We start from the raw sequence: 15,592 nt of genomic DNA, 5'->3' as shown, positions 1-15,592 counted from the left end.
TTTCCAAGGTTCCTGTAGGCCAGGCTGCCACCCTCTGCCACACAGCCTCCTGCCTCACACCAAGCTGCCCATATTTTAGAATTGCTCCATGAATTCAGGACCCACATCTTATATTGACTCTGCCAGAGATAGGCAGGCACTCCAAAACTTATAGTGCGCTCCAAAACATAGTGCAAATACAATAAATTTCATTTGTCAAGCAAGCAGAAGTCTCATTTTGAGATAACGCTGCATACACACAAAGAGGCGACTGCAATAATATAAGCCCTGCTATCAAGACAAGGGTGGACTCTCAAAGATGGAATTTCAAACTCACATCTATCAGCAAAATGCAAAATATCGCAGAACTGAGCAACAAACGGCACACTTATCAACATCCCTTACATTTTATCTTGGCTGCCTGGCTCAGTTCCATGCTTCCAGCAAACAACTGTGTAAGACATTCTCCAGCATCATGAATTAGCTGAAGTGGATACAGGCAGCATACGAGAAGCACTGCTTCTATGACATCTTACCAGTGACCCCACGTTGGGAGTCTTTCTATTGTTCCCAGGACTTTATTTTGATTGGCAAGGGTCAACGAATCTGAAGAATCAGTGCCTGAGGTTGTTTTGCCACTGTTTTTTCCTGCTCTTACCCCAGGGGAGGAAGATGAAAAGGTTGGGTCATTATGAAGAAAGCACAGTCCTCAGCAATGGTTGCTACAGGTACACAGCTCTAGATTCTTGTTTCATTTACTGAAGGCCAGCCATAAAACAATGTAGGTGGCTACACGCCAAAACACACGGCAGTGCAGAGATAATGCACGCTGGGTAGTGTATTTAATACACTCAATGAAAATTTTACAGTATGCGCTGTGACAGTTCTTACTGCCTTTTTCAAAACATTGTTTTATTATTTTCATTATTAAATGAAAAGTATCAGGAGACTGAATAAAGAATACAACTAAATTTATAGCTTATCTAGGAATTACCTTGGTAATAAAAACACATGAAGGCTTACAGTCCAAACCACTTTTTTCCTGCACAGTGTGCTAGCACCTTCAATCACATTTTACATGCAAGATTCTTGCAATTTGACACAAACAATCCAAGGTTACCAGCAGCATATATCCACGACAAGTAACAGTAATTAGCAATTATTATTTGAATATTGTTTTTCCAAATTATCTTAATTATATCCTTAAGTATCCCTAATTACTTGTTTTACTGTCTATATAAAATATTTATTGTACATATAAATTGTTTGAATAATATACTTCAATATAGTTTAAATATATTAAAATGTTTTAGAACATTATTAATATAAGCATATTGATATAAGAGCTTTTGCTGAAAAATGCATGTGAAAACATGTACTTCACATTCTATATCTTATTCCTTCTGCTAAAATATGAATGCAGACTGCATTCCCATGGCCACATTACCCAATATTTCAGAGTAGGTAGAAATAAAGTCAGCTTTAGTACACGAGGTTGCCAATATAATTAAAAAACAAACAAACCACACAATATAAGCTTGGTGTAAGAATTTTGCTGAAACCATAAGACTGAGAAAAAAAGATTACCATTACTTTTCAGAATTTAAACCTTGGAGGTACAAAAACATTCGTCTGGGAAGTAAGCCTGTTCTTGAACCAAAATAGAAAAGCCTAATTTTTCAAGGGTGTGAACAATTATTGGAAAATATGTAGTATTTCTTACCACCCAGTAGTTCTCTCTCACTTATTTGAGAAATAAGCAATAATCATACCTGATTTAGAATTAATCAGGTTGATTTTTATTTTCCTTCCTTGTCTTTTCCTCAGACGCAACAGTGTTTGTTGGCTACACTGTGAAGATGTATTACTGGAGTACCACTATCTTCAAGAAATGCATACAATCACATTACTCAAATCTTTTCTTAACACTGTTAAAATACAAGTACATAAATAAGATTATAGAATTAAAACAGTTTAAATGGCTTGGTTTTGCCAAATTTAAGAAAGTAAAAAACCCCTCCAGTTCTAATTGAAGCACTGTCATTGCACTGGAGCAGACTGCACATGCACAATCAATCAATTACCATTTCTCAGCTGAGGAATTCAAATCCTATTAAAAATCTAACTAGATCAGTTAAACTTGTTTTACCATGCTCTTACTGAATTATGTCATCATTTAATGAATCACCTTGTTACCATTTGCCAAAAGACAATCTGGGCAACATCATGTGCCAGAACCAAGCCTCCGTATCCGATTCAGACAAGGTGCTCCAGCCTTAGACAAGCACCAGTTCCACTGGTTTCCAGTTCCTCCCAGCACAGCACTGCAGTTTTTCTCTAGGGCTCACTAAAACTGATGTTTTCAGATGAAGAGACTGACTGACAGGCGTTCCTAGCATGGTGAAAAGAGAATGCAGCTTGCAATGTTATTTGCAAGCAATGCTGAATGTCATTGTTGGTATCACTGATCCCGATATTCCTTGGGTAAGTCCTTTGACTACTCCTAGGAAACTGAAGTCATTGAAAACTTCCAGGATCTCAAAGAGGAAGCTGTGCTTAAGGTGTCTACAGTCTTCAGGTTTCAATGGCACTCGTTAACACCCCACTTTGATGCTTGCAAAGAGACAAATACAGCTATTGAGCAAAATGGATATGGATGTACTCTCTGAACTCTGTTAAACTGGTACAAGGGACTTAGGATAGTGTATTTATTAAGACACTGTCCATGAGCTCCTAATTTAGACAGTTCTATGAGCATTCACACGTGGATGTCGGTTAACTGTCTTACGGGACAGTAACAAATCAAAAACCCGCTCTGAAACTGAAATTAAAGAACTATTTTTCATTGCAGCCTGACTGCACTTCCACTCTTCCACCTGCACAGAGGACAGCGTGGCTACCTAAACATCATTGCTTTCAGACCTCTCACCTAGTAAGGAGAAAAGAAACAAACTTGACTTCAAAATACTTCACTGATGGAACTTTTTTCCTCTTAACAGTAAGAAAAACTAACAGACTTCGGGAAAAGGAGTTGAAACTGTTTTTTCTTTCTCAATTTTCTACTACACACCAATAATACAGACACTAAAATAACTAGTGAAGATCCTTGCATAAGGTGGTTGTAGAATTTTTTTTTTTTGGTCAGTAACACGTTTAAAATTTTATGGCAGCGTTTTCAGAATCCACAACCCAAATACAGTAATTGGAAGTGATTGTGAATAGACTCTGAAGATGAGTTTTCACCACACAGTGCAAGGAACTATCAATTCCTTGTATCAGACAAATTCTGTAAATTACAAACATATCTCCTTTAGGAAGTTGTGAAGATAAATAAAGTTCAGTATTTTCCAGCAGTCACTTGGAAACATATTTTAGACACATGCTGCTGTAGAACAGACAATAAAACATGTAGTATTATTTAGGAAGTGACACACAATGTTAAAAGATGCTACCAACAAAAAGGAAACTCAGGAAAGAAAACCCACAAGCACTGCACTAAGTTTCCTGTCAAAAGCATCTGGTTCCCACTGTAAACAAAACAATTGCATATGGATCTGTAACTCCCTCTGCTGTTCCCTCACTTCTGAAAAAGAGCAGAAAAACTCATCTTGCATATTGGTTCTCATACCTTCTCAGAGGGTCATCTGCTGTTCTTAGACCTCCTTTTCACATCTCAGGACTACACAGGTCACGGCCACTGCCATGCTCCACTTCATCTTTGACTTCATTCCAAAACCACAGATTTCTTCGCCCTTTTCCTTCAATGCCATTCACAAAAATCACAAGCCCTGAATGATTACTCCTTGAATGATACTCCTTGAAAGCCAGCTGCATGAGTTCTGCTCTTTCCCTGTTTCCTTATGCCCAGCTCAAGACTTTTCAAGTATATTCCTGAAATGAAGTTAGGAACTCAGGCTGTTCAAAATCTGAGATGACTATCTTTGCCACGAGTATAAGAACAGATTTCAGAACCATTTGTATTTCTTTGCCTGATTGACATTTGCTCATTTTTTCGTCCATTCAAGAAGGGGAAAAAAATGTTAATTCTATGAACGTATATATATAAACATATGCATGTTTTTACGTATATCTCTTCCCTCTTTCAAGGGCAATATTGCATTCATTTTCAACATAGATTACAAGCTCTCAGAAACCAACTTAATGTACACAGGTGTAACTTATTTCTAGTATTTTATATATTAACATAAGGTTTTGCTACTGTGTTTTCACGTATCACTTTTTTGTGGTCATGAAGGCATTATCCACAGTGCTAAAATACCTGGAGACCTTCAGCTGGCCTCTTCTTCCTGCAACTGCTCCTTATTGTGTTATCTACTACAAGCTGCTGCTTAGAACCAAGGTTTCACAAAGAATTTATATGGAACCAATGTGAATAAGTTAATTTGTGTAAAGATCACTTATTGTGCTGTACAGAGACCGAGACCAAGTAAGAGGAAAAAAGCACAAGAGATTAAATAAAGTCAGGAAAAATTACTCCCCAAAGCCTTCTGATATTTGCTGCTACTGTCTGAAACAGACTCTACTGCCAACCTCTGCAGTCTTTACTGCCATCTTTCAGTAAGACTAGCCAACTCAGTTACAGATACATGAGAAATGTATCTCAGATGTATCACTCAGATACAGATACAGCAGAAAAATCACCAAATTAGGCCATAATTATATTGCTAAATAAATGCTCTTAAAAATGTTGTGTATCCATAGGATCTATAGTGACAGTTACTTCACAAAGAAAACAACAATCAATATCTTCTTCAAATCAAGAGTCTACCCCTCAGCCCTAAAATTCTATAAGAAGTCCCTTTATATACAGTAATAATTCAAATATGGTTTATAAGTTCAATATTAATTCATTTTTTGTACCATGTTCCAGAGAAGATATACTTATGTGCATATTGTACATGCATTTACAAACAAATGTAACGATCCCCTACAGATCACCCGGCTTACAAATGATCTGGTGTTTCACAGATGTAAATAAGACACAGAACCTGCGAGGTACAAAAATTCTGAAGTAATAATCCCTTCCATGCCAGTGCTGCTGCTGTTTGACAGACAGTCTACTGTATCAGACGCTTCAATTTTCAGATTGATGCACACCAGGAATAAATATGAGATTCACAAATGCATTTGTTTTATCAACTTCATTGCAGCCTTAGAGCGAACAGCTTTTGCTGAAAGAAATTGTCTCCCTTTTCCAGAATCTAGTACCAAACCATTTCTGGCGCCACTTTAGGGAACTAATCTTCCAGAAAATTAAACTAGATATTGGTGCAATTAGAAAAAACAGAAAACATGAGCGAGGAGGGGTTACATACAGCCAGAACATAGAAAGGCATGTATAAAACTGGACCTTTCAACAGCTTCTTGTACTCAGGTCAAAAGGGAAATCACAAAGGTTATATATACGGTGTAAGCCTACTAAGGTAAAAAGGGTTTAAGTAGTGCAAAAGAGATATTCATATGCCAAATTAATGCTTTCAGTTTTTAGAAAGACAAATTCATGTTTAATTACCACATTGTATCTTAAGAACAACTTCTGTTTAGATGTATCCAGTTAACACAAAGTCTGTTACAGAATGAAGCCAATGGTTTGTAATACTTCACTGTAACAGAAGACAGTTCCGTTGTAAGACAATGCAGTGAGATAAAGAGATGAGAGGCAGATGGTATGGTCTACAGAATGATCTCCACCTGTACCTACAGCTACCCTCACACACTGCGACTAGCTACACTGGATGAAGAAGTTGCCACCCCACTTCATCTCCACTTGCTCATTACCTTCAAATCTCCCAGCATAACTGCATGTTTAGTCACTTCCTAACCCAGTTCTGTCAAAATGATTCCCGTTAGAAAATCTGTGTTTCAGCTTAACTCAGATTATTTTTGACAGAAATTGTTTAGCGGATGACTATAAATGCAAGTACCAGAAGATCTGAGAACATTGTAACCTTTAGAGCTAGGAGAGGAAATAGCAATGAGCAAGTGGAGACAGTTACCCCTTTCCAGGCTTCTGTAGCTGCAAGAGCAGCACATTAATCAGCTATAGAAGTCCGACTTGTCAGCCTGCCTCGTCAATGAAAGCTGCATATCAAGGATGGAAACTGTAAATAAAAGAAATAAGTAAATCTACAGACTACTTATTTGACTGCCTAAAATTTCAGGTTGGGATTAATTGTCCAGAAATTCCAAAAAAAGATTTTTAAATAACTATCCGGAATTCTGTTTTATGAGTAACAGACATGCTATTTAAAACCTATCGAGAAGTGTGACCTTTCTGTAAACTTATGGGACAAATACTATCCTCATCTTCTTATCTCAAATTATCATCACTAACAAAACCAAAACTACTTAATTATTTTCTGTGAATTATTGAGGTGAATAGTGACTGTGTTTTTCCTTGTTATATGGTAAAGGAAATGGAAAACTACCATCAGAAGGCAGCAAATTATCAGTATGTGAAATACAACACTGACAGGAAAAGTACTTGTTACATAGATCACCTTACCTTTTATTAACAGGCTTCTCATCCTTGTCATAGGGTCTTATGAACCATTTTCCAATTCTCACAAAGTTTTTATCCATCAAGCACCTAGAAAATAATTATATCAACAATTAATAATTGTGTCTTAAAATGTAATTAAAAGCGACCTTTGAAGACTGTCAATCTAAGAGATTAAACAACTGATTTTCCATCATACTGAAATCAACTCCGTTGTTTTTGGGTTCAGAGTTCCATGCAATTTCTCCACTTCCTGTTTTCCCACGAGTCACAGCACAATCACTGCCCAGTCTCACCAACGCTGATCTCCACACACACACATTCTGCCCCATCTTTGACAGAATCCCTTCTGCTCCATGCTACTCTTTTTGCTGAATGATCCATCGCTTTATTTTTTGAACCCCTCTTCCTGAACAAAGATGATTCATAACACATTTTCTACACTGTGTTTCTCTGAGATTTCATGATGAAGAATAATGTATTTTTGGCATGCAAATGACATAATATAACTTCCTGTAATTCATATGCCATTGTTAGTTTATACTAACCAAAACTTAAAGAACCATTTTTTCTTCACGTGATCCACAACATTATTTCAGATCACTTAGATAATTGCTGTTTTCTCTCTCATAAAACCTTTCTTCAGCAAACATATTCCTATGTGACTAAATTCAGAGCAGTAAGTTGTCTGCTTTCTGTGATACTGTTAGAAGCGCACAAGTTCTTTACAGAAAAAGCAGGTTCTAGCAGGTTCTGTGGCTTTAAAGAGAGCAGTGAGAATCCAAAGCGATCGATAATCATTTTAGGCTGACAAGTTACAGAAGTGCTTGATGACTGCCTAAGTCCACCTGCACCTATCAATCACACTAGCAATATGCTAAAACAATTTAAATATGCTTTTGTACCTTATATTTGCAGTTGAACATACAACCTGAAGGGATCACATACAGAAATTTATTAGAAAGGCTTCTTTTTCAGTAAGGTAAATACTATGGTTTGCAAATTTTGAAAAACTGGTTGTTGCCAGTGGTTCATATTTCAATATGTTTACAAATGGCAAGCATTACACAAGCTTTCCCTGCACATTCCATGTCTAAATATTATTTCATTCCTGGGATAGAAGAATTATACATCTCCATTCGTCAAAGTTTTTCAATCATTTATTTCTATAGCAGTAGCTAGAGAATAACTAAAAAATAATCATATGAAGTGTTGTGGGAAAGCACGTTCTTCAAAGCTTAGAAAAACTGTATGACACGTAATTTAAAACTAGCAAATCTAGTATAGATAGATAGGAAACAGGCAACAGACAACATAGGTACCAATATGTTCCCAATTCTTTGGTATAAATTCGGCAGGGTTTTCGAAAATTAAAACTAGGCTGAAGAAAACTCTAAGAGCAGCATTTCTCATTTAAAGCAAAAAATCCAGTTCAATTGAATATACTGATATCTTTAACTGAATTGGGAAGCTAAACCAGGAGAGATCTAAAGACACGGATCTTGTGCTGGCAGAAAAGAAAAGTGTTTCAGTAAGTGTTTCTCTAGGAAAGATTTGCTGTCTGAGAAAGTCTTTCACTGTCAGCACACTTTACAAAAACAAAGGAAGTCTGTAGTGCTTACATTAAATGCCTAAAGAAAATAACCTATACCAGCAAAAAAATGTAATAAACTCCCCGCACATACACACACTTCAATGCCACATCATCATGTCTCAGGACAGCAGGCTTAACCGCCTCCAGCTAATGGTAATTTCCCAGCAAAGAGTCTTCATGTGTAGAGTTGGCCTTAAAAACCAGCCACCCCTTGCATGCTAAGCCTCATGTTATTCAAAGTATAATTCCCTATGAAAGGGGAAGCATGATTGCAGAAGCATGGATCTCAAAGATTCGTCCAAGTGAACAATTAATGACAGCATTGCTTTTTTTTTTTTTTTTTTGCTATATAAGTGTCCAGTAGTAACTAGAGCAGTAACAGTAAGCAGTAATGATGAACGTGAGAAAAAAAAAGATGCTGGTCATAAACCCCCCAAATATACACTTAAAAGCAGTTATTTAATCATAGGAAATAGAGACATAAAATACTTTGAACTTCTTGGCTCATTTCTCTAGTTAAGGCTGAGTGATATTTTCTTCATAAACAGTACAGCTGTTAAAGCATTTCACTGTCAGTTGACCTCTCATATTTCTGATTTTACTTTTCTAAGATAAAATGACCTGAGGAGGGTATACTAATGATTATAAACTAGTACTGTAATATTTTCAGTATTATGTCCTCAGATCTTTTAAAGATTTTCTAAATGGCAAGCCACCAAGCCACTGGGGAGAACAGACAACATACCTCTGTCTTCTTCACTCAGTTATACTGAATTCAGGGGCAGGCTGAAGGGGACAAAAGTAACCTGAAATGTTTCTTCATCCCTGTCATAGCCAACATGGGCTTGACTGAGGGGATTCTTATTTTAATTTGTTGCCAATTATCAGGAACTTCTGATCACTAATTTGGGTACTAAGAAAAAAAACAAGCTCCCCTCTCCTTGGCCACATCTCTCCCCTTCGGCCCACAGAGGCCGACGCTCCGTAACAGGCTGAGCAACCCCGAGGAGCGAGTGTTAACTTCTTGGAAAGCCCAAACCACCCCACTGAGAAACCTACATCTTGGTTGGACATGAGAGGTTTCAGAGACAGGAAAATCCTGCCCTTCAGTAACTGTAAAATCAACTAAAAAAATTATTTCAAGCTAAGGCCACAGCCCTGTCACTTCCTGATAAGATCAAAAAGAAGTTTAAGATTTCTTGTTGATTAATCAAGCTTTTCCTAAGCACAGGATAAAATGAGTCTTTAAGAAAGAGAGAACAATATTTCACTCTTTAATAAAGCCTGCACACTTACTGCTGTTATTTTTAATGAAATGATTATGACGTTAAGATTTCATATGGCAAAGAAAGCCGCCAAAAATGGGATAATTTAAAATAAACTCAGCCTAAAATTGAGGTAGCTAATTTGATAGATATTTGGCAAACCACCATCCTCAGTCACCTTGCCAACTACTTCATTAGGATTACAAACTAAAGGGCTTCCCACAGGCCTCCATTGCGGCTCCTATGTAGCACGAGGCCTGCGCGGGGTTCCACCTCAGGAGCAGGCCACCATGTTCTGCCCTGCAGCCGCCACCAGCCCACAGCAAGAAACTGGGAACTTCATCTTCAAGGGCGAGAGGCTGAGCCCAGGGCACGTGCCTGCTCAGCCCCGGGGGCACCCAGCGCCGCTCTGAACACCCAGCACCATGTGCCAGCCAGCAGAATTGCAAAAGCTACTACTGAAAGAGAGCTTGAAGGTGTTCTGTCAGCTGTGACTGAACAACTTCACTAGCTCTGCCAACTGTTTTCACTACAGTTTGTTGTGGTGGTTGATGTTTTCTTTAGAAATTCTGCTTCACGAGCTTAAAGTGTTCCAATAAATAAGAATATCCACTAGGAGCCATGCTTTAAAGCAAGTTGGCTGGGTACCACAGATCAATAAGCGTGTGTAAAATGTATTTTTCACTTACACACTGCAAAGTGACAAACAGAGCTAGCGACCATTCCAGACTGGGAACGGAATTCCTGTATTTTTATTCACTTTCTTTTAAAGTAGTCTAGACTGTTACTTGCATTAAAAATCCCCTAAAAAGACTGATGAAACAGAAAAATAGGAAATACAGCACCTAGTCCTGCACCTGTGTAGGCAACCACTCAGTGTGCTAGCAGGCACTAACAGGTAACTGATAATCATGGGGAAGTTATTACACTCGTGGAAACACAGCCTCATGAACGTAATGCAAATCTGATTACTAGTAAGTAGATCAAAGCAAGCACTATACTAAATGAGACAAGATGAAAGTACTTCAATTAGCTTACTTTCAGAGAAAAATATTTACTGCTACATTCTGCAAAATCACTCTAACACAGAGGTACAAGAGATGCATTACATTTTTATTATTATTCTTATATATTAAAAGAAAAGTGGGAATAGCCTAGTGACACTTAATTCTGAGAAGACTTCCAAGTATGTAACAAGAAGAGCTGAAATGTAACACAGAAAAGATGGTGTAGACCTGAAGAACTGCAACAACAGAAAAGGAATAAAATGAACAGTCTAGGTGCAGTGTCACACACTGAAGGACTAACAACAAGCTATTCTTCTGTATGCTTATGATCTGATAGGTTAAGAAAAAGTCTTAAGTGTACTAACAAATCGCAAAATAGTTTTGCAGTCGAGCCATACACATACAATGATTTAAAAATGATTAAGACAAAAAGCAATGCTAGGTTACACTAGGGAGGTGAGACAGAACTGTTCAACTTCACCCTGAATATTGTGCACAAAGTTAGCCAGGTTGTAACATGCATGTAATTAGGATGACTGAAAGAATGGAATTAAGATCTTTTAATATCAGCTGTTAAGATATGTACTATTCAACCTCAAAGGGGCTAGGGATGTGATATAATAATTCTATGCAAGCATCCTTCTCTGTAAGAAGGCGTAAATTATACATATTTTTAACCATTTGAAACAGTTCCCCAGCAAGAAGAATCCAAGCAGAAAAATATATTGATATTATTTATTGTATGTTTAATTAGTCTGCACAGACCTTTATGATACATTACCAGATTCAGTGACTTATGAGATCCATTTCTACCCTGCATTTCTTGTACTGAAGTTCTACCTCTAAAAAACTTATTTTAAGATCAGTAATATAAACTGTCTATAAGTATTTCATTTTTATATTTAAAATAATGCAGGATTTTGAGTGCAAGAGAGTTTCTTACCTTTCCAGAAGATTATGAATTGCTTTGAAGAGCAGGGTCCTACACTCATAGGAAAGTCCATTCTCCCACAATCCTTCTTCCACCACTACAAAAACATAAACATCAACATGCTCAGAAGAGGGAAGTACAGACATTTCACTAAACGCAACTCCAACATTTTTTATTTCCAACAGCAACATGTTTCATAAAGCTATTTCAATTATTGAACACATTGTCAAACTAGATTTAAACTTTACTAGCTGAAGACCTCAGCTTTGAATTTAAATTGTAGGAAGAAAACATAGCTACATAAAAGCAAACACATTTGTTGATAGTAAAGTATTCAATATTGAAAGTGGGGGGGAGGAGTTCATGATCATTCTTTGCTGACAGATCCTTTAGAATTTATGTGCAGATGCAGATAACATGAATTGTTAAAGGAGTAAAATCAATTTATACAACTTAAGAAATATTAAGAGCTCTGCCGAGCTCTTTCATATGCAACTGAAGTTCCTGCACTGTCCTGACTGAAACTGTGCAATGAAAATGCACAGCAGATTTTTACTCCAAAAATCAAAACTGAAAACTTGATAACAGAACTGCAGAAATTTATGAGTAAAAAAAAAAAGCTATTCATCTCTCTCAGTGGAATGCAGCATAAACTAGCCACCTGAATGAGTATCTGAAGGATCTACAAACCTCAGAAATACCTGCTGTCCTCATTCAACTGCTTTTGGATTCTAAAACTACCAAGAGTAAAACCACTTTTGGGATACCTGTTCTAGATTCTGTACCTCCTGGCTGCAAAAGATTTAATCTCAGCCACAGTGTAAAAGCAAATGATTAAATAACTTTGTCAAGGAGTATGGATTTGTTAATTGTCTGAGTTTTGTCATTTCAATTTAACAGGAATACTCCGCAGATCTTAAGAAATGCAAATGCAAAATTCTACGGCATGTTAAGAACTGAATACTTAACACCCCTCCTTGGCCAATTTAAAGGATGAAACCTTCCAACAGCATGTCTACCATGCAGAGATCGTTATCTAAGTATAGTTTACTCTACATTAGGTGTTTAAAGCAAACTTCTAAGGAGTTTCTGCTGTATGAAAAATATTAAGATTGTCAACAGTCTTCAGACTGCAGCTTCAAAGCCTCAAAATGCAGCATTGTTCATTATTTTGCTTCTTCTCCCGGTAACCCTAAGTCACATACCTCAAACAAGAAGAGGCACATTTTTTTGAACGTGTAATGTTATGATATGCTAATACCGGTAACAGCGTCTCTCTTTTTGCAGGATGAATAAGCCAAGACTTTTGTACCTAAATCACCTTATCGAATACCACAGTTACTTTCTCAGAAGAATGAAAAGGCAGACTTGTGCTTCTGGGTAAAAGTATAAGCCAAACATCTTTCCCTATAAAACCATTAAAGGCATTTTTAATGCTTTTAAAGGCTTACTATTACTAAATATGTAGTGTGCCATAGACATCTAACTACACACTTCTTCACATGAACTCAGATTTCACTTTTAAAACAGCATTCTTAAAAAAAATCATGCATTTTGAGAACTGTTGATATGTCTATATAGTTCATAGCTACTGAAACCTAAGAAACTGCCTCATGAATGTATGGTCTTGCACGCAAAAACTACAGAGTTGTCAAGTATATACTGTAACATGTAGCTACTTATGAGAGATATCGTACCTGATTTCATTCCTATGAAAACCCACACGTCAACACAGTTCATTTTTTTTAGACAGTCACAAAATTGGCAGAATTTGTACCAACAGTCAAAAGAAACTCGCTTACATGGCACTGAGCAATTCTCAAGTTTCACACTTAATCCTATCAGAGCATCTGTGCCAGAAACAAGCATTGCATCTGCGTTAAGAACTTCATGCAAAATGAGAGGGACAGGAATCCATTCCATCTTTTCACAGGAAACTTCTCACATCCAGTTCTGGTGTTTCCAATTGTAACTCGCTGTCCCTCTTTTCTTCTGTTCCAAAGTACGCACAACAGACTAATGGGATCCAATTAAAGAACAGCTCTTATCACCTCTCAGAACCACTTTCTGTAAGTATAATTTTGCCATTTACTCCAGAAGAAATGAGTTCAGATCATACTGCTTTATAATTTCCAATGTAAAACGATTTTAACCCTACAGAACATCACTACCAAATTCATTAGGTACTTGGCATTGCCTGTATCGTTTTGATCAGCTATGTGTGCTACAGCTCCTCTGTGGGCTCTGTGGTCCTGTTCTTGTAATTAATACTTCCTTATCCTACTGAAAACGTTCATCTCACAAGTGAGAGCCCATACGTATGCCTGTTACCATGAAAATGGGGGCGAGGGGGATTAGGACTGCAGAATTTCACTTCCTCTCTGCTCTCTGGCTTCCTGATCCAGTTTTCCTAAGAAAAGGGCTTAAATAACTGGAACAAATTACAGCTTCGAGATGCAAATGGTGACCAGTAACAAAACTTGGCAAAACACTAAAGCTTAGACTCTCTGCCATTTGCAAAGTTCCTCCCATTGTAACAACAGATCTAGATTTTAGATGTTGAAGAGTATTTTGAATTCCTTACACAAGACTGAAGACTAGGAAATAATCGTTGCTCTCTGTCTGTCTACACAACGATTTGTAATGCTTTTAACACTCAGTGCTTTCAACTTAAGCGCTCCCCTCCAGTTTTTCAGCACTGCCTGGCAGCATTTTCAGGCACGCAGCTAACAGAAAGCAGGTGATGCTCAGGTTCAGAAACAAGCTTGTGCCAAGCGCCTATATCCTGTCCTGAAGGTATGCTCTGTTACTCTGGTTGAAACACTTCTCTTTAGAGGCAGCAAATTTGGCACTATACTACAGCTGTGAAAGTCATCTTACCCCTCCTTCCCCCCCCCCCAAAATAATAATTTAGAGCAAGAACCAAGTAAAGACTGAATTTTAATAAGAGAAAAAGGATGAGAGAGCAGGTAAGTACTTTTTCCTCCATGGAAATCAGAGTTTGGAGAAGCAACAAAGCAAATGGGACAAAACTGCCAGCTTGTGGCTTTCAGACTGGGCTGACAACACCAGGCTGGTGAAACAGACCAGTCTCTGAAGCCTGTGTGTCATTTCCTCCACTTTTAATGACTAATGGAGTCATCTTAAACATTTTTTTTCTCCCAATAGCTTTAAAAAAATATAGAATGAGAACAATAGCCAGTGTCCAATCATCACAGTATCATAAAATTAACTCCTTCTTCCAAAATTAGTTATCTATACTGTTTTTAAGGCCATCACTTTCCAGGACCTGAGCAGAAAACCATTACTGAAGGGATCCGTTGTTTGCAGCAATCCCATTTTGAGTTGGGCATCAGACTGGGAGTCCTAGCTCCTTCCCACCTGTGCGATTTTGTTAGATCTGCTGACACTTTACTGGGATATACGCAGGTATCCCTATGCTTACGTGTGTCCTCCTGTATGTCTGTATATGCTAACAACCTTATCTTATCCTCTGCATATGTACACTTGTCCTTGGCTACTCTGGAACATGAGCAGCTCATCCTTTCCAGTAAAAACAGGCAGAGGAGTTTATCCCCTTCTCGCTGTCTGTCCTGCGAGTGATTTAAACACTACATTTCTCAAAAATAAGCAACAACTGTTGTTTTGGTTTTTAAAATGAAATCACTTCCCGGCATAAACAACTTAATCTATTATTGCTCAGTCTCTACAGATCTGGAATCAGGGGCAGGGAGATAACATCGTGGTATCTCTGCCATTAACTGGAACTCTATAAACTCCTTAGTTGAGATACTCAGCCTAACCTTCCTTACTACATCATTCTCACACTCTTTAAACCCCACAAAGATAAGAGAAAGCCAAAGAAGGATATGGATCTAAAGAGAAGTGTGAAACTTTCAACTTAAAAAAAAAGATTCAATAGCCAGTTCCACACAAGAACATTGTGTTCACATCTGAAGAGAACTCACTGCTGTAATCCATACTAGAAAATGAAAATAGGCACTAGAATTTTCATGTAAAAGGTGATAAAACACCGAAACAATGTTTTAGTAGTTAAAATGGCAAAAAATACTTCTGTGTAAGTTGACATGGTGCTCTGTAGCAAAACCAGAAATTGGTTACAGCTCAGTACCTGCCAATTACAATTATCCAAGGTATGTGTGCATACAGGATTAAGTTAAAAACCTTTTTCTTGCAACACCTGAAAGAGAACCCAACGCACTGTTTCTCAAGTGAAGTTCCACAGAAAAAAATGCTTCTTTATTTTCTCGTTACTGAGATGTTAACAGGAAAATC

The 15,592-nt window shown here is 37.5% G+C and overlaps 1 protein-coding gene across 5 annotated transcripts in view; it reads right to left on the bottom strand.

Moving 5' to 3' along the window:
• The window catches only part of MED13L (mediator complex subunit 13L), a 188,571-nt gene that overhangs the window by 84,934 nt on the left and 88,045 nt on the right, over positions 1 to 15,592 (bottom strand). For all 5 annotated transcript variants that reach the window (XM_035556599.2, XM_035556600.2, XM_050714147.1 and 2 more), the window contains 2 exons: positions 11,309 to 11,393; positions 6,506 to 6,589 (listed from right to left, as the gene is read on the bottom strand). In XM_035556599.2, coding sequence (XP_035412492.1) covers positions 6,506 to 6,589; positions 11,309 to 11,393 — 169 coding nt within the window. The remainder of the gene's footprint in view (positions 1 to 6,505; positions 6,590 to 11,308; positions 11,394 to 15,592) is intronic.

The sequence above is a fragment of the Cygnus atratus genome, chromosome 17 (genome assembly GCF_013377495.2).
Source record: "Cygnus atratus isolate AKBS03 ecotype Queensland, Australia chromosome 17, CAtr_DNAZoo_HiC_assembly, whole genome shotgun sequence".
In the NCBI taxonomy this organism is placed as follows: domain Eukaryota; kingdom Metazoa; phylum Chordata; class Aves; order Anseriformes; family Anatidae; genus Cygnus; species Cygnus atratus.
Note: the sequence above shows the minus strand (reverse complement) of the source record. Positions and strands in the feature narration are given on the sequence as shown.